At 46.0% G+C, this 20256-nt stretch overlaps 1 protein-coding gene across 4 annotated transcripts in view; it reads left to right on the top strand.

The window, feature by feature from the left end:
• LOC139536650 (splicing regulator ARVCF-like) overlaps positions 1–19984 on the top strand; it is a 50408-nt gene extending 30424 nt beyond the window's left edge. For 3 of the 4 annotated variants that reach the window (XM_071337292.1, XM_071337285.1, XM_071337296.1), the window contains 8 exons: positions 16254–16381; positions 16620–16770; positions 16890–17082; positions 17214–17325; positions 17450–17537; positions 18344–18408; positions 18951–19067; positions 19213–19984. In XM_071337292.1, coding sequence (XP_071193393.1) covers positions 16254–16381; positions 16620–16770; positions 16890–17082; positions 17214–17325; positions 17450–17537; positions 18344–18408; positions 18951–19043 — 830 coding nt within the window. In that variant the 3' untranslated portion in view covers positions 19044–19067; positions 19213–19984. The remainder of the gene's footprint in view (positions 1–16253; positions 16382–16619; positions 16771–16889; positions 17083–17213; positions 17326–17449; positions 17538–18343; positions 18409–18950; positions 19068–19212) is intronic. The other variant, XM_071337287.1, reaches the window with a different exon arrangement.
• Positions 19985–20256: the final 272 nt, after the last annotated feature.

Genomic DNA, 20256 nt, shown 5'->3' with positions numbered 1-20256 from the left:
TGGTACTGGGCTGGAGACACGCACCATAGGCCTAGTGCGTGGAGGAGGAACATGGCTCTGGAGACGCACTGGAAGCCTGGTGCGTGGTGTAGGCACTGGTGGTACTGGACTGGGGCGGGAGGGTGGCGCCGGATATACCGGACAGTGCAGGCGTACTGGCTCCCTTGAGCACTGAGCCTGCTCAACCTTACCTGGTTGTATGCTCCCCGTCGCCTGACCAGTGCGGGGAGGTGGAATAACCCGCACCGGGCTATGTAGGCGAACCGGGGACACCATGCGTAAGGCTGGTGCCATGTATGCCGGCCCGAGGAGACGCACTGGAGACCAGACGCGTTGAGCCGGCTTCATGGCACCTGGCTCAATGCCCAATCTAGCCCTGCCAGTGCGGGGAGGTGGAATAACCCGCACCGGGCTATGAACACGTACAGGAGACACCGTGCGCTCTACTGCGTAACACGGTGTCTGCCCGTACTCCCGCTCTCCACGGTAAGCATGGGAAGTGGGCGCAGGTCTCCTACCTGCCCTCGCCACACTACCCTTTAGCCCCCCCCCCCCCCCCAATAAATTTTGGGGGTTTCTTCACGGGCTTCCAGCCACGTCTCCGTGCTGCCTCCTCATACCACCGATCTTGGGCTCTCGCTGCCTCCATCTCCTCACGAGCGCGACGATATTCCCCAATGTGAGCCCAGTGTCCTTTTCCTTCCATTATTTCCTCCGATGTCCAGGATTCCTGTGTAGTGGGCCACTGCTCGTACTCACGCAGCTTGGTCCGGGTTTGGTGGGTGGTTCTGTAACGGGTGTTCTCCTCCTCTTCGCTTGAAGAGGAGGAGTAGGGATTGGACCAAAGAGCAGCGTTGTTATATGACATAATGAAATTTATTAAAGTAAAAGACGAAACACGAAATACACTTGTGAATATTACAAAAACAACAAAACGACGTAGACAGACCTGAACTGGAAAACTTACATAAACACGCAGAACAGGAATAGACTACACAAACCGAAACAGTCCCGTGTAGCGCGACAAACACAGACACGGAAGACAACCACCCACAACAAACAATGTGAAACAACCTACCTTAATATGGTTCTCAATCAGAGAAAACGTAAACCACCTGCCTCTAATTGAGAACCATATCAGGTAACCCATTAACCAACATAGATACACATAACATAGAATGACCACCCTAACTCACGCCCTGACCGACTAAACACATACAAAACAACAGAAAACAGGTCAGGAACGTGACAGTATGTAAACATTATATAAAGTGGCATTGTTTAAAGTGGCTAGAGTTGAGTCAGTATGTTGGCAGAAGCCACTCAATGTTAGTGATGGCTGTTCAACTTCTTACGGCTGAGATCGGCTGAGATCCAGTTAACGGGATCGACTTGACAACAGCCAGTGAAAGTGCATGGCGCCAAATTCAAACAACAGAAATCTCATAATTAAAATTTCTCAAACATACAAGTATTTTACAGCATTTTAAAGATAAACTTGTTGTTAATCCCACCACAGTGTCCGATTTTAAAAAGGCTTTACGACGAAAGCACACCATCTGATTATGTTAGGTCAGTACATAGCCACAGAAAAACACAGCCATTTTTTAGCCAAAGAGAGGAGTCACAAAAAGCAGAAATAGAGATAAAATTAATCACTAACCTTTGATGATCTTCATCAGATGACACTCATAGGACTTCATGTTACAAAATACATGTATGTTTTGTTCGATAAAGTTCCTATTTATATCCAAAAATCTTAGTTTACATTGGCGCGTTATGTTCAGTAATGTTTTGCCTCCAAAACATCCGGTGATTTTGCAGAGAGCCACATCAATTTACAGAAATACTCTTAATAAACATTGATAAAAGAAACAAGTGTTATACATGGAACTTTAGATAAACTTCTCCTTAATGCAACCGCCGTGTCAGATTTCAAAAAAACTTTACGGAAAAAGCACACCATGCAATAATCTGAGTACGGCGCTCAGACACAAAAACAAGCCATACAGGTACCCGCCATGTTGTGGAGTCAACAGAAATCAGAAATAGCATTATAAATATTCACTTACCTTTGATGATCTTCATCAGAATGCACTCCCAGGAATCCCAGTTCCACAATAAATGTTTGTTTTGTTTGATAAAGTCCATCATTTATGTCCAAATACGTCCTCTTTGTTCCCGCGTTTAGTTCAAAAATTCAAATTCATGACGTGCAGGCCAGACTAAAAGTCAAAAAATTCCATTACAGTTCGTAGAAACATGTCAAACGATGTATAGAATCAATCTTTATGATGTTTTTAACATAAATCTTCAATAATGTTTAAACCGGAGAATTCCTTTGTCTTTAGAAACGCAGCTACCTCTCACGGGGGCGCGCCTGAGTGAGCTCATGGCACTCTGCCAGACACCTGGTTGAAACAGCTCTCATTCCCTCATCCTTCACAGTAGAAGCCTGAAACAAGGTTCTAAAGACTGTTGACATCTAGTGGAAGCTCTAGGAAGTGCAATATGACCCTGTAGACACTGTATATTGGATAGTCAAACCTACAAACCTCAGATTTCCCACTTCCTGGTTGGATTTTCTCTCAGATTTTTGCCTGCCATATGAGTTATGTTATACTCACAGACATCATTCAAACAGTTTTAGAGTGTTTTCTATCCACATATACTAATAATATGCATATATTAGCTTCTGGGCCTGAGTAGCAGCCAGTTTACTCTGGGCACCTTATTCATCCAAGCTACTCAATACTGCCCCCAGCCATAAGAAGTTAACTTCTTGGCGCACAGATCCCGATTACGGGATCATTTTCCTAAACAACCACTGAATTGCAGAGCGCCAAATTCAAAAATAATACAAAAAATATTTATAATCATGGAATCACAAGTGAAATATACCAGAACACAGCTTAGCTTGTTGTTAATCCACCTATCGTGTCAGATTTTGAAAATATGCTTTACAGCGAAAGCAATCCAAGCGTTTGTGAGTGTATCAATCAATGCTAGAACAGCTAGCCTTAAATTAGCTTGGTCACGAAAGTCAGAAAAGCAATCAAATTAATCGCTTACCTTTGATAATCTTCGGATGTTTGCACTCACGAGACTCCCAGTTACACAATAAATGTTATTTTTGTTCGATAAATATTAGTTTTATAACAAACAAAAAAACGCCATTTGGGTTGCGCGTTATGGTCAGAAAACCACATGCTCGTTCCGGTCCTGAAAGGCAGACGAAAATTCCCAAAAGTATCCGTAATGTTCGTAGAAACATGTCAAACGTTTTTTATAATCAATCCTCGGGTTGTTTTTAACATACATAATCGATAATATTTCAACCGGACGGTAACCTATTCAATAAAAGAGAGAAAGAAAATGTTGAGCTACCCCTCTCAGGAACTAATCAAAGGACACCTGACTCGTTTTGAAAAATCTCGCTCATTTTTCAAAATAAAAGCCTGAAACTATGTCTAAAGCCTGTTCACAGCCTGAGGAAGCCATTGGAAAAGGAATATGGTTGAAACCCCTTTAAATGGAAGAGGGGCAGGCAATGAAACTGGGCTAAAAAAATAAATAATGCACTTCCGGGTTGGATTTCCTCAGGTTTTCGACCGGCAAAATCAGTTTTGTTATACTCACAGACAATATTTTGACAGTTTTGGAAACTTTGGAGTGTTTTCTATCCTAATCTGTAAATTATATGCATATTCTACGATCTGGGCCTGAGAAATAGTCCATTTAACTTGGGAACGTTATTTCAATTTTTTTTTAAAAAGAATCTGGCCCCTAGCGTCAAGAAGTTAACAGTCTGATGGCCTTGAGATAGAAGCTGTTTTTCAGTCTCTCGGTCCCCGCTTTGATGCACCTGTACTGACCTCGCCTTCTGGATGATAGCGGGGTGAACAGGCAGTGGCTTGGGTGGTTGTTGTTCTTGATGATCTTTTTGGCCTTCCTGTGACATCGGGTGGTGTAGGTGTCCTGGAGGGCAGGTAGTTTGCACCCGGTGATGCGTTGTGCAGACCTCACTACCCTCTGGAGAGCCTTACGGTTATGGGCGGAGCAGTTTCCGTACCAGGCGGTGATACAGCCCGACAGGCTGCTCTCGATTGTGCATCTGTAAAAGTTTGTGTGTGTTTGTTTTGTTGACATTGAGTGTGAGGTTATTTTCCTACATTTACATTTACATTTAAGTCATTTAGCAGACGCTCTTATCCAGAGCGACTTACAAATTGGTGCATTCACCTTATGACATCCAGTGGAACAACCACTTTACAATAGTGCATCTAAATCTTTTAAGGGGGGGGGGGGGGTCAGAAGGATTACTTTATCCTATCCTAGGTATTCCTTGAAGAGGTGGGGTTTCAGGTGTCTCCGGAAGGTGGTGATTGACTCCGCTGTCCTGGCGTCGTGAGGGAGTTTGTTCCACCATTGGGGTGCCAGAGCAGCGAACAGTTTTGACTGGGCTGAGCGGGAACTGTACTTCCTCAGTGGTAGGGAGGCGAGCAGGCCAGAGGTGGATGAACGCAGTGCCCTTGTTTGGGTGTAGGGCCTGATCAGAGCCTGAAGGTACTGAGGTGCCGTTCCCCTCACAGCTCCGTAGGCAAGCACCATGGTCTTGTAGCGGATGCGAGCTTCAACTGGAAGCCAGTGGAGAGAGCGGAGGAGCGGGGTGACGTGAGAGAACTTGGGAAGGTTGAACACCAGACGGGCTGCGGCGTTCTGGATGAGTTGTAGGGGTTTAATGGCACAGGCAGGGAGCCCAGCCAACAGCGAGTTGCAGTAATCCAGACGGGAGATGACAAGTGCCTGGATTAGGACCTGCGCCGCTTCCTGTGTGAGGCAGGGTCGTACTCTGCGGATGTTGTAGAGCATGAACCTACAGGAACGGGCCACCGCCTTGATGTTAGTTGAGAACGACAGGGTGTTGTCCAGGATCACGCCAAGGTTCTTAGCGCTCTGGGAGGAGGACACAATGGAGTTGTCAACCGTGATGGCGAGATCATGGAACGGGCAGTCCTTCCCCGGGAGGAAGAGCAGCTCCGTCTTGCCGAGGTTCAGCTTGAGGTGGTGGTCCGTCATCCACACTGATATGTCTGCCAGACATGCAGAGATGCGATTCGCCACCTGGTCATCAGAAGGGGGAAAGGAGAAGATTAATTGTGTGTCGTCTGCATAGCAATGATAGGAGAGACCATGTGAGGTTATGACAGAGCCAAGTGACTTGGTGTATAGCGAGAATAGGAGAGGGCCTAGAACAGAGCCCTGGGGGACACCAGTGGTGAGAGCACGTGGTGAGGAGACAGATTCTCGCCACGCCACCTGGTAGGAGCGACCTGTCAGGTAGGACGCAATCCAAGCGTGGGCCGCGCCGGAGATGCCCAACTCGGAGAGGGTGGAGAGGAGGATCTGATGGTTCACAGTATCGAAGGCAGCCGATAGGTCTAGGAGGATGAGAGCAGAGGAGAGAGAGTTAGCTTTAGCAGTGCGGAGCGCCTCCGTGATACAGAGAAGAGCAGTCTCAGTTGAATGACTAGTCTTGAAACCTGACTGATTTGGATCAAGAAGGTCATTCTGAGAGAGATAGCGGGAGAGCTGGCCAAGGACGGCACGTTCGAGAGTTTTGGAGAGAAAAGAAAGAAGGGATACTGGTCTGTAGTTGTTGACATCGGAGGGATCGAGTGTAGGTTTTTTCAGCAGGGGTGCAACTCTCGCTCTCTTGAAGACGGAAGGGATGTAGCCAGCGGTCAAGGATGAGTTGATGAGCGAGGTGAGGTAAGGGAGAAGGTCTCCGGAAATGGTCTGGAGAAGAGAGGAGGGGATAGGGTCAAGCGGGCAGGTTGTTGGGCGGCCGGCCGTCACAAGACGCGAGATTTCATCTGGAGAGAGAGGGGAGAAAGAGGTCAGAGCACAGGGTAGGGCAGTGTGAGCAGAACCAGCGGTGTCGTTTGACTTAGCAAACGAGGATCGGATGTCGTCGACCTTCTTTTCAAAATGGTTGACGAAGTCATCTGCAGAGAGGGAGGAGGGGGGAGGAGGGGGAGGAGGATTCAGGAGGGAGGAGAAGGTGGCAAAGAGCTTCCTAGGGTTAGAGGCAGATGCTTGGAATTTAGAGTGGTAGAAAGTGGCTTTAGCAGCAGAGACAGAAGAGGAAAATGTAGAGAGGAGGGAGTGAAAGGATGCCAGGTCCGCAGGGAGGCGAGTTTTCCTCCATTTCCGCTCGGCTGCCCGGAGCCCTGTTCTGTGAGCTCGCAATGAGTCGTCGAGCCACGGAGCAGGAGGGGAGGACCGAGCCGGCCTGGAGGATAGGGGACATAGAGAGTCAAAGGATGCAGAAAGGGAGGAGAGGAGGGTTGAGGAGGCAGAATCAGGAGATAGGTTGGAGAAGGTTTGAGCAGAGGGAAGAGATGATAGGATGGAGGAGGAGAGAGTAGCGGGGGAGAGAGAGCGAAGGTTGGGACGGCGCGATACCATCCGAGTAGGGGCAGTGTGGGAAGTGATGGATGAGAGCGAGAGGGAAAAGGATACAAGGTAGTGGTCGGAGACTTGGAGGGGAGTTGCAATGAGGTTAGTGGAAGAACAGCATCTAGTAAAGATGAGGTCGAGCGTATTGCCTGCCTTGTGAGTAGGGGGGGAAGGTGAGAGGGTGAGGTCAAAAGAGGAGAGGAGTGGAAAGAAGGAGGCAGAGAGGAATGAGTCAAAGGTAGACGTGGGGAGGTTAAAGTCACCCAGAACTGTGAGAGGTGAGCCGTCCTCAGGAAAGGAGCTTATCAGGGCATCAAGCTCATTGATGAACTCTCCAAGGGAACCTGGAGGGCGATAAATGATAAGGATGTTAAGCTTGAAAGGGCTGGTAACTGTGACAGCATGGAATTCAAAGGAGGCGATAGACAGATGGGTAAGGGGAGAAAGGGAGAAAGACCACTTGGGAGAGATGAGGATCCCGGTGCCGCCACCCCGCTGACCAGAAGCTCTCGGGGTGTGCGAGAACACGTGGGCAGACGAGGAGAGAGCAGTAGGAGTAGCAGTGTTATCTGTGGTGATCCATGTTTCCGTCAGTGCCAAGAAGTCGAGGGACTGGAGGGAAGCATAGGCTGAGATGAACTCTGCCTTGTTGGCCGCAGATCGGCAGTTCCAGAGGCTGCCGGAGACCTGGGACTCCACGTGGGTGGTGCGCGCTGGGACCACCAGGTTAGGGTGGCCGCGGCCACGCGGTGTGATGCGTTTGTATGGTCTGTGCAGAGAGGAGAGAACAGGGATAGACAGACACATAGTTGACAGGCTACAGAAGAGGCTACGCTAATGCAAAGGAGATTGGAATGACACGTGAACTACACGTCTCGAATGTTCAGAAAGTTAAGCTTGCGTTGCAGAAATCTTATTGACCAAAATTTTTAAAATGATACAGTACTGCGGAAGTGGGCTAGCTAGCAGTGGCTGCGTTGTTGACTTTGTTTGAGAGTGTCGCTGGCTAGGTAACCTCGGTAGCTAGCTATGTAACCTCGGTAACTGGCTCGTTAATTAGTATAAACTACACAATTGTCTTAGATACAAGGACAGCAAAGACAACTATGTAGCTAGCTAACACTACACTAATCAATCGTTCCGTTGATCCGTTGAATGTAATAGTTTCTACAGTGTTGCTATTCGGTGGCTAGCTGGCTAGCGAGCAGTGTTGACTACGTTACGTTACGTTAAAAGGACGAAAAATAGCTGGCTAGCTAACCGAATTAGTCTAAACTACGCAGTTATCTTAGAAACAAAGACAGCAAAGACAACTATGTAGCTAGCTAACACTACACTAATCGAGTCGTTCCGTTGAATGTAATAGTTACTACAGTGTTGCTGTTCGGTGGCTAGCTGGCTAGGTAGCAGTGTTGACTACGTTACGTTAAAAGTTACGTTAAAAGAACGAAGAATAGCTGGCTAGCTACGCAATTATCTTTGATACAAAGACGGCTAAGTAGCTAGCTAAGATTAAACAAATCAAACCGTTGTACTGTAATGAAATGAAATGAGAATGTGAAAATGTGATACTACCTGAGGAGCGAAGCGGAAGGTAGCGAAGCTGGCTAGGTAGCAGTGTTGACTACGTTACGTTAAAAGTTACGTTAAAAGAACGAAGAATAGCTGGCTAGCTACGCAATTATCTTTGATACAAAGACGGCTAAGTAGCTAGCTAAGATTAAACAAATCAAACCGTTGTACTGTAATGAAATGAAATGAGAATGTGAAAATGTGATACTACCTGAGGAGCGAAGGGCCCTCACCTCCTCCCTGTAGGCCATCTCGTCGTTGTTGGTAATCAAGCCTACCACTGTAGTGTCGTCTGCAAACTTGATGATTGAGTTGGAGGCGTGCATGGCCACGCAGTCGTGGGTGAACAGGGAGTTCAGGAGAGGGCTGAGAATGCACCCTTGTGGGGCCCCAGTGTTGAGGATCAGCGGGGGGGGAGATGTTGTTACCTACCCTCACCACCTGGGGGCGGCCCGTCAGGAAGTCCAGGACACAGTTGCACAGGGCGGGGTCGAGAACCAGGGTCTCGAGCTTAATGACGGGTTTGGAGGGTACTATGGTGTTAAATGCTGAGCTGCAGTTGATGAACAGCATTATTACATAGGTATTCCTCTTGTCCAGATGGGTTAGGGCAGTGTGCAGTGTGAGTGCGATTGCGTCGTCTGTGGACCTATTGGGGCGGTAAGCAAATTGGAGTGGGTCTAGGGTGTCAGGTAGGGTCGAGGTGATATGGCTGCGCTGCCGTTCTCCTACCTAGTCAACACTGCTAGTCAACACTGCTAACACTGCTAACACTGCTAGCTAGCCAACTTCTACCGAATAGCAGCACTGTAGAAACTATTACATTACAACGGAACGATTTGATTAGTCTAGTGTTAGCTAGCTACATAGTTGTCTTTGCTGTCCTTGTTCTAAGACAATTGTGTAGTTTAGACTAATTATCTAGCCAGTTACCTGGCCAGCTACACTTTCAAACAAAGTCAACAACGCATCCACTGCTAGCTAGCCTACTTCAGCAGTACTGTATCATTTTAATCATTTTAGTCAATAAGATTTTTGCAACGTAAGCTTAACTTTCTGAACATTCGAGACGTGTAGTCCACTTGTCATTCCAATCTCCTTTGCATTAGCGTAGCCTCTTCTGTAGCCTGTCAACTATGTGTCTGTCTATCCCTGTTCTCTCCTCTCTGCACAGACCATACAAACGCTTCACACCGCGTGGTCGCGGCCACCCTAACCTGGTGGTCCCAGCGCGCACGACCCACGTGGAGTTCCAGGTCTCCGGTAGCCTCTGGAACTGCCGATCTGCGGCCAACAAGGCAGAGTTCATCTCAGCCTATGCTTCCCTCCAGTCCCTCGACTTCTTGGCACTGACGGAAACATGGATCACCACAGATAACACTGCCACTCCTACTGCTCTCTCTTCGTCCGCCCACGTGTTCTCGCACACCCCGAGAGCTTCTGGTCAGCGGGGTGGTGGCACCGGGATCCTCATCTCTCCCAAGTGGTCATTCTCTCTTTCTCCCCTTACCCATCTGTCTATCGCCTCCTTTGAATTCCATGCTGTTACAGTTACCAGCCCTTTCAAGCTTAACATCCTTATCATTTATCGCCCTCCAGGTTCCCTCGGAGAGTTCATCAATGAGCTTGATGCCTTGATAAGCTCCTTTCCTGAGGACGGCTCACCTCTCACAGTTCTGGGCGACTTTAACCTCCCCACGTCTACCTTTGACTCATTCCTCTCTGCCTCCTTCTTTCCACTCCTCTCCTCTTTTGACCTCACCCTCTCACCTTCCCCCCCTACTCACAAGGCAGGCAATACGCTTGACCTCATCTTTACTAGATGCTGTTCTTCCACTAACCTCATTGCAACTCCCCTCCAAGTCTCCGACCACTACCTTGTATCCTTTTCCCTCTCGCTCTCATCCAACACTTCCCACACTGCCCCTACTCGGATGGTATCGCGCCGTCCCAACCTTCGCTCTCTCTCCCCCGCTACTCTCTCCTCTTCCATCCTATCATCTCTTCCCTCTGCTCAAACCTTCTCCAACCTATCTCCTGATTCTGCCTCCTCAACCCTCCTCTCCTCCCTTTCTGCATCCTTTGACTCTCTATGTCCCCTATCCTCCAGGCCGGCTCGGTCCTCCCCTCCCGCTCCGTGGCTCGACGACTCATTGCGAGCTCACAGAACAGGGCTCCGGGCAGCCGAGCGGAAATGGAGGAAAACTCGCCTCCCTGCGGACCTGGCATCCTTTCACTCCCTCCTCTCTACATTTTCCTCTTCTGTCTCTGCTGCTAAAGCCACTTTATACCACTCTAAATTCCAAGCATCTGCCTCTAACCCTAGGAAGCTCTTTGCCACCTTCTCCTCCCTCCTGAATCCTCCTCCCCCCACCCCCCCCCCCCCTCCCTCTCTGCAGATGACTTCGTCAACCATTTTGAAAAGAAGGTCGACGACATCCGATCCTCGTTTGCTAAGTCAAACGACACCGCTGGTTCTGCTCACACTGCCCTACCCTGTGCTCTGACCTCTTTCTCCCCTCTCTCTCCAGATGAAATCTCGCGTCTTGTGACGGCCGGCCGCCCAACAACCTGCCCGCTTGACCCTATCCCCTCCTCTCTTCTCCAGACCATTTCCGGAGACCTTCTCCCTTACCTCACCTCGCTCATCAACTCATCCCTGACCGCTGGCTACGTCCCTTCCTTCTTCAAGAGAGCGAGAGTTGCACCCCTTCTGAAAAAACCTACACTCGATCCCTCCGATGTCAACAACTACAGACCAGTATCCCTTCTTTCTTTTCTCTCCAAAACTCTTGAACGTGCCGTCCTTGGCCAGCTCTCCTGCTATCTCTCTCAGAATGACCTTCTTGATCCAAATCAGTCAGGTTTCAAGACTAGTCATTCAACTGAGACTGCTCTTCTCTGTATCACGGAGGCGCTCCGCACTGCTAAAGCTAACTCTCTCTCCTCTGCTCTCATCCTTCTAGACCTATCGGCTGCCTTCGATACTGTGAACCATCAGATCCTCCTCTCCACCCTCTCCGAGTTGGGCATCTCCGGCGCGGCCCACGCTTGGATTGCGTCCTACCTGACAGGTCGCTCCTACCAGGTGGCGTGGCGAGAATCTGTCTCCTCACCACGTGCTCTCACCATTGGTGTCTCCCAGGGCTCTGTTCTAGGCCCTCTCCTATTCTCGCTATACACCAAGTCACTTGGCTCTGTCATAACCTCACATGGTCTCTCCTATCATTGCTATGCAGACGACACACAATTAATCTTCTCCTTTCCCCCTTCTGATGACCAGGTGGCGAATCGCATCTCTGCATGTCTGGCAGACATATCAGTGTGGATGACGGATCACCACCTCAAGCTGAACCTCGGCAAGACGGAGCTGCTCTTCCTCCCGGGGAAGGACTGCCCGTTCCATGATCTCGCCATCACGGTTGACAACTCCATTGTGTCCTCCTCCCAGAGCGCTAAGAACCTTGGCGTGATCCTGGACAACACCCTGTCGTTCTCAACTCACATCAAGGCGGTGACCCGTTCCTGTAGGTTCATGCTCTACAACATCCGCAGAGTACGACCCTGCCTCACACAGGAAGCGGCGCAGGTCCTAATCCAGGCACTTGTCATCTCCCGTCTGGATTACTGCAACTCGCTGTTGGCTGGGCTCCCTGCCTGTGCCATTAAACCCCTACAACTCATCCAGAACGCCGCAGCCCGTCTGGTGTTCAACCTTCCCAAGTTCTCTCACGTCACCCCGCTCCTCCGCTCTCTCCACTGGCTTCCAGTTGAAGCTCGCATCCGCTACAAGACCAGGGTGCTTGCCTACGGAGCTGTGAGGGGAACGGCACCTCAGTACCTTCAGGCTCTGATCAGGCCCTACACCCAAACAAGGGCACTGCGTTCATCCACCTCTGGCCTGCTCGCCTCCCTACCACTGAGGAAGTACAGTTCCCGCTCAGCCCAGTCAAAACTGTTCGCTGCTCTGGCCCCCCAATGGTGGAACAAACTCCCTCACGACGCCAGGACAGCGGAGTCAATCACCACCTTCCGGAGACACCTGAAACCCCACCTCTTTAAGGAATACCTAGGATAAAGTAATCCTTCTGACCCCCCCCCCCCCCCCCCCCCCCCTTAAAAGATTTAGATGCACTATTGTAAAGTGGCTGTTCCACTGGATGTCATAAGGTGAATGCACCAATTTGTAAGTCGCTCTGGATAAGAGCGTCTGCTAAATGACTTAAATGTAAATGTAAATGTAAAATGTAATGGTCCTTGACCAGTCTCTCAAAGCACTTCATGATGACGGAAGTGAGTGCTACGGGGCGGTAGTCATTTAGCTCAGTTACCTTAGCTTTCTTGGGAACAGGAACAATGGTGGCCCTCTTGAAGCATGTGGGAACAGCAGACTGGGATAATGATTGATTGAATATGTCCGTAAACACACCAGCCAGCTGGTCTGCGCATGCTCTGAGGACGCGGCTGGGGATGCCGTCTGGGCCTGCAGCCTTGCGAGGGTTGATTAACACGTTTAAATGTTTTTCTAATGTTGGCTGCAGTGAAGGAGAGCCCGCAGGTTTTGGTAGCGGGCCGTGTCAGTGGCACTGTATTGTCCTCAAAGCGAGCAAAGAAGTTGTTTAGTCTGTCTGGGAGCAAGACATCGTGGTCCGCGACGGGGCTGGTTTTTCTTTTGTAGTCCGTGATTGACTGTAGACCCTGCCACATACCTCTTGTGTCTGAGCCGCTGAATTGCGACTCTACTTTGTCTCTATACTGAGGCTTAGCTTGTTTGATTGCCTTGTGGAGGGAATAGCTACACTGTTGGTATTCGGTCATGTTTCCGGTCACCTTGCCCTGATTAAAAGCAGTGGTTTGCGCTTTCAGTTTTGCGCGAATGCTGCCATCAATCCACGGTTTCTGGTTGGGGAATGTTTTAATAGATGCTGTGGGTACAACATCACCGATGCACTTGCTAATAAACTCGCTCACCGAATCAGCGTATTCATCAATGTTGTTGTTCGACGCTATGCGGAACATATCCCAGTCCACGTGATCGAAGCAATCTTGAAGCGTGGAATTCTATTGGTCGGACCAGCGTTGAACAGACCTGAGCGCGGATGCTTCCTGTTTTAGTTTCTGTCTATAGGCTGGGAGCAACAAAATGGAGTCGTGGTCAGCTGTTGTGTTACAGCCTGAATTCAAAATGGATTAAATTGTTTGTTTTTTCCTCACCCATCGACATACAGTACTCCATAATGACAAAGTGAAAACATGTTATTCGAAATGTTTGCAAATGTATTCATTTACATAAGTATTCACACCCCTGAGTCAATATATGTTGGAATCACCTTTGGCAGCGATTACCAATGTCTGGGTAAATCTAAGAGCTTTGCACACCTGGATTAAACAATATTTGCACATTATTCTATTTAAAATTCTTCAAGCTCTGTCAAGTTGGTTATTGATCATTGCTAGACAGCCATTTCCAAGTCTTTCCATAGATTTTCAAGCTGATTTTAAGTCAAAACTGTAACTATGCCACGCGGTAACATTCAATGTAATCTTGGTAAGCAACTCCAGTGGCCATGTGTTTTAGGTTATTGTCCTGCTGAAAGGTGAATTTGTCTCCCAGTGTCTGCTGGAACCAGCTTTTCCTCTAGAATTTTGCCTGTGCATAGCCCTATTCCGTTTATTTTTATCCTAAAAAACTCCCTAGTCCTTGCCGATGACAAGCATACCCATAACATGATGCAGCCACCACTTGAAAATATGAAGAGTGGTACTGTAATGTATTGTGTTGGCCAAATTTTTTGCAGATTTGTAGTGTCTTATTGCAAACAGGATTCATTTTGGGAATATTTTTATTCTGTACAGGCTTCTTTCTTTTCACTCTGCCATTTGTGTAGTAACTACAATGTTGTTGATCCATTGACAGTTTTCTCCTATCACAGTCATTAAACTCTGTTAAAAGTGACCATTGGCCTCATGGTGAAATCCCTGAGCGGTTTCCTTCCTCTCAGGCAATTGAGTTATCTTTGTAGTGACTGGGTGTATTGATACACCATCCAAAGTGTAATTAATAACTTTGTAATGTGCAAAGGGATATTCAATGTCTGCTTTTTTTTTTACCCATCTACCAATAGGTGCCCTTCTTTGCGAGGCATTAGAAAACCTCACTGGTCTTTGTGGTTGAATCTGATTTTGAAATTCACAGATAATTGTATGTGTGGGGTACAGAGATGAGGTAGTTATTCAAAAATCATGTTAAACACTATTATTGCACACAGAGAGAGTCCATGCAACTTATTATGTGACTTGCTAAGCACATTTTTACTCCTGAACTTATTTAGGATTGCCATAACAAAGGGGTTGAATAGTTATTGACTCAAGACATTTTAGCTTTTAATTTTTATTAATTTGTAAACATGTCTAAAAACAGAATTCCACATTGACATTGTAGGGAATTGTGTGAAAGCCAGTGAAACAAATCTCAATTTAATCAATTTTAAATTTAGGCTGTAACACAAAGTCAAGGGGTGTGAATACTTTCTGAACGCCTTATATAGTGTTTGTATGTGCTTTTTTGTTTGAGGTGGGGGGGGGGGCGGTGTGAACAGCTATTATAGGTTATATTCAGCATCAAATTAAGTGAGGATTTTAAGTATTTTGTGTCATGATGTGATCATAAGGCACTATGGCTTTTTTTGTGTATGAAATATGTGTGATTTATGCAGGCATTGTGTGATATCCCAGACTGTTGATAAGATTCTATACTAGTCATTGACATTCAGAAGATCAGACAAAAGATGACACCTTAGGAAAGAAGAGCGTTAGAGCTGAATCGATTATACAACTCTCTTCTTTATGACATTGACATCATCGCAGCAGTTCTGCCGCTGTGGTTTGACTATGTTCAGATACATACATATTTATAAGTGAAACACAATGTAAGGCAAGATATTTTAAAAATCCCTGAGCAATGTAGATGTCTTTTGATGTAGAAGTCCAGACAGGTTCAAATGGAAAGTTTGGTCATGGCCCACCAGAGCCCATCTGAGTGTGTATGAGAGGATTACTGATGACACTGGGTAGCCATCCAGGTAGCACAAGTCTTATACCCTCAACAGAACCTGTGCGTCCGGATGTAGAGCCTTCCCGCGCTCCTGCCAGAGGATGCAATCCTTGTGATAATCAGGTTGCAAGCCCATGTAAGGATTAGACAGCATGTAAGCCTCGCAGCCAGCAGCAGCTTCCCAGCAGCTTCAGCTGGCTGAATATGGATGGAAAGCCTCTGGAAGACAGCCTGTAACAGAGTTCGTGTATATTTTCACTCCTGGCTGCTGGGGATGTGGGTATAGCTAGAAGCCTCTCACTCCAGTAAAATAGTACAGTCTGTGAATGAATATGGCTGAAGTTAGTGGGGGATACCGTATGTACACAGATGGATTTGTTAGCGGAGAAGAGCTCTGTGAGAGCTGATAAGATGTGGAGCCTGCAGCATTCAGTTGTTAATAATAGAATAGACATCCATGTTTACATGCTGTGTGGGTGTTTGCGCGTGTTTGTACAAAATGAAAGTTGGGAAAACATTTTGTAATTTCAAGCACAGTCCAAATCCCCTAGCCAGGCAGAACATTCCTTCAACATAAAATCAGTGTGAATATGAATTTGCACACACACAAGCATGGCTGAGCTTTAATTGGGGTTATTATCTATTTTGTGTACATTATATATTCTTTCTGAAATACTAATCCAATGATAATTTTGTGCTTCAGCTTCATAGCCTATCTATATTCTCTAGAGGAGGCATCTGATAGATGATAAATATTTGCTCCTTGTCTTGCAGTGATCTGTTCATGGTTCTGGACCTTAAAACCATGACTATGAAAGAAGAGGTGTTTTGAGATTTTGTCTTTGATGTCATAAGAAACAACTATTGCATTTTTTATATCATCCTGCGCTAAATCGTCACACTTTGACCTAAAAACTCCAAGCTGTCAGAAAAAGTATACTCTACCACTTAATAAAAGAAACAGTAGGGTGCAAGTCCTCAGTTCTATCACATCGGTTTTTCACTATGAAGTCTGAACTGTGCTAGCTTTATAAGCGCTATATGTGCTGTTTGGTTGCTGATTGGTGGCTTGAGAATCCACTGTGTCTCATCATATCAGTTCCAACGTGTATGAGAGTTCTCTACTGGTTGCAGACGTGCTGTTTCTCTCCCTTTTTCTCTGTAGGTCTGGAGCTGCTGTACCAGCCGGAGGTGGTGAGGCTGTACCTGTCTCTCCTCACTCGCAGTCAAAACCACAACACCCTGGAGGCAGCAGCCGGAGCTCTGCAGAACCTTGCTGCAGGACACTGGGCCGTGAGTGAAGGGCAATGGGGAAGAAGTTTATCTGAGGCTGTGGGAGAACAGAATGTTTGTTTCTCATCCCCTCTCTACCCCCCCCCCCTCTCTCTGTATGATGGGTGTATTGAAGTGTGGTTGAAAAGCTATCATGTATATAAAAGTATGATGTGTGAATCCTCACAAGTAGCACAATAGGAGTGTACAATTTATACATGACATCCTTCTATTATTCTCTCTCTGTGCCTTTTCTCAGTGGTCCAGTTACATCCGGGCCACAGTTAGGAAGGAGAAAGGTCTGCCTGTCCTGGTGGAGCTACTGCGTTCAGATGGTGATAAAGTGGTCCGGGCTGTAGCTATTGCTCTACGCAACCTGGCCATAGATCGACGGAACAAAGACCTCATAGGTACATGCACATACACACATATGCACACATAAATGCATGCATGCACACACAGGCAAGTGCACGCACAGGCACGCACACGCACACACACACGATACATAATTTTACCCTTTGCCCCATAGGAAGCTATGCCATGAGGGACCTGGTCAGTAACCTGCCCAGTGGTCAGCAGCGACCAGCCAAGAACCTGGAAGGGGACACAGTGGTGGCCATTCTGAACACTATCCATGAGATCATCTCAGATAGCCCTGAGAATGCCCGTGGTCTCATACAGGGCCACGGCATCCAGAAACTGGTGGCCATCAACAAGACAAGGTAGATTATCATAGCATAGTATCTTTGGTGTTGGTTATGGGAGATGGTTTCAATTGGCTAGATGCTCAGTTCACCGTGTTGTACTCTCTCCTTTATGCTGACTCTGGTTTATTCTGTTGTTTCTTTGCTAGCCAATCTGTGCGGGAGACCAAAGCAGCATCTCATGTCCTGCAGACAGTGTGGGCCTACAAGGACCTGAGAAATAGCCTCTACAAGGGAGGCTGGAACAAGAGCCACTTTAAGGTTTCGCATAGCATGCTGTAGAAGGCTGTATTCCCCATTCACTACACAGTCTGATATTGAGCACTGTATGGGACACAATTAGTTCATAATGGCATACTGAGTCTTCTTTCTTTTTTACCTTCAGTCAACAACTAGTGGAATGCCCCAAAAAACTAAGAGCGGAAAGTCAGCCTATGATGACATCACACTCCCTCTGATGGAGAAAAACCAAGGTCAGCATGAGACTGTATCTTCAGCATAAGTGTGTGTGTGTGTGTGTGTAGGGAGATTGACATTGACATTGGAAGTCTATCCATTCCTGAGCACATCGGGAAATGTCTTCAAAATCGGCCACTAGGGGCAACAGTGAGCGCTATTACTATCAAGTAGACTTGAGTAATCCCATGACTCTGGATCAGGTTAGATGTTTGATCCCAGTCGTGGACACTGTTTTTTTATTTTTTTTATCATATCCCAAACCATAACCTTTACCTTAACCATTCGGAATGAGTGCCTAAACTTAAGTTAAGTTAAGTAACTTTGGTTTGGAGAAATGGAACATACAGGGCAGTCAACCCAGGGATTCAAAAACACTTCAATATTTGATCTTTGGAGCAAATTCGAAATGTTCCTCATTTAGAAAATAAGGTCTAATTCTGCAGTGTGAGAACTTGTTGAAAGTGTGTGTGTTCGTGCAGATGTAGGATCTTCATTTGAGCCAGTTTTCTACAGTAGGAAAATAATCTTGCAGCCAGAGGACATTTGAATTATTATGTGGATTGCAATTAATGGACATTTTTGTCAGGGTTTCTTTAGGGAAAATCAATTCTGAAATTTCAAAGTAGAAATTACAAACTCAAACTTTAGAAGCCTTTTTAAAACTCAAATACACTACAAGTTTACATTTCCTGCTGTGCAAGAAAATTCTCAAACAAAAGAGTGATTAAATTAAGATCCTACATCTGTGTGTGAGCCTGTTTCTTGTCATTTGAACACAAAATTACCTTTGTTTATTGTATCCTGTCTGTTTTTCCCACAGATGGATACTCCACCGTGGAGCAGTGTGACAGAGTGGGTGATGGATTACTCCAGGTCAGTAACACGGTACATATGAGCTCCTTACTATTCCTAAGGTCAGGAGTTTTTCAATGGTGACTCACAAGCTTTTAAGGGCCAGTGCAGTAAAAAACGTGATTTTCTTGTGTTTTATATATATTTCCACACTATGAGGTTGGAATAATACTGTTTTAATGCCATTTTAGCGTAAGAGGTGTTTGAAAAGACCGCCTGAAATTTCTACCAGTTTTGTTGGGATGGAGGTTTGGCTTGCCTGGTGACATTACCAGGCGGTAAATTAGTTAATAGACCAATACGAAAGAGTTCTAATCCTCTCTGCTAATAACAGCTATTTTTCAGTTTTCCCCTCCCCACTCAGACCACTCCCAGACAATCCTAGCAAAATTGTTCCTTGAGAAATGGCTCTTTACTAAGAAGCTATTTTTGTGTATTTTTTTATTTATTTTTACAATTTTAATTGAAAACAATCACAGTATGGTACTTACTTGTTACTCAGAAATGTTTTGATATTGAGATAAAAACAGCCGCATTGGACCTTTAACTAAATAATTGTTCTACTCTTGTTGCAGAGTATCCCAGAGAGGAAGCACTTCATCCGGGCTGGAAGGCCTGCAGTGGGTCTGGTGGAACGCAAACCTCCACCCCTCGATTCCTGGGTCTGAGGTTGGCAGAAGATTATAGAGCAGGTAAATTACATTTCACTTAACTATTTTAGGATTGATGTTTTATTCATTGGTGTGATACACATGTTCATTGCTTTTGCTATTGGGGGAGTCATAGATTACGAAAATATTGATCATTGTTCTTTTTCTTTTTTTGTTTTGTTTACAGGAGACGTGGCAGTAAAAGAGGAAGTGGAACGTCAACCTTTGTGGAGGTCATTGTGGTGTTTATTCTTTAGACGGACATTCTGTAGGTCAATTCCCCATTCAGGACAACATGGTTATTCTCCCGCCAGAAAATCAGAGTGGAGTGAATATAGGATCTTACATTTATATATTCAAAGTGTTATTCAAACTCTGGCTGTAGTTGAACATAGCCTCTCTACTATATTTTATACATACTGGACAGTGGGATGAGTGGAGTGACACAGCTGAATGTAGTGCAGGACGAAAAACACAATACTAACACTTTCTATGAAATTAGGATTTGTCAAAACAATTTTTTTTCTTGACCTGCCTTTTCCTCCAGTATTTCCATACTGTGGTTGTTTCACTCCTGCAAATTGTGCATTACTTTCATGTGAGAGACTAGTTGGAAATGGGATTGTAAATGTGTAATAAAATATTCATATTCTAAATGAAGGCATTTATATTGTAATATTCATGTTATTTATTAACAGTTGTGAACGTTATCTTGTAACCAAAAATGGAATGGATACGTTAACATTATACAATACCAAGTAATAGTGCCATTTTATTTATTAACAGTTGTGAACGTTATCTTGTAACCAAAAATGGAATGGATACGTTAACATTATACAATACCAAGTAATAGTGCCATTTTATCAGGAGCTGACATGATGAATATGCAGTGTTTGTTCTTGCATCGCGATGTTGAACTGAAAATGTACGCAAATAAAATCCATAATTTCTCAATGTTGTATGGACTTAAATGTATCATTTTTGTTCTCGTCTCTTTCTATTAGGACAAGGGGTGTATTCCACATACAGTTTGATAGGGAATGTATCATTGACGCAGCATGTTGCTTAGCAGTTGTCCTGTGGTTATTTTACTTTCAGCATTGGACAGCTCCATATGATCGCTGTCTTGCTAAACTATAGTGCTGGAACAGAGAAGAGAAACACGAATGAAATGAAGGTGTGTTCGTAAATTCCTTCTGGGGTGCCAGAGTAGGCTCGGAGTGCGCTCTGT

The sequence above is a fragment of the Salvelinus alpinus genome, chromosome 1 (assembly GCF_045679555.1).
Source record: "Salvelinus alpinus chromosome 1, SLU_Salpinus.1, whole genome shotgun sequence".
NCBI classification, from domain to species: domain Eukaryota; kingdom Metazoa; phylum Chordata; class Actinopteri; order Salmoniformes; family Salmonidae; genus Salvelinus; species Salvelinus alpinus.
The sequence above is the reverse complement of the archived record's forward strand: the minus strand, read 5'-3'. Positions and strand labels throughout refer to the sequence as shown.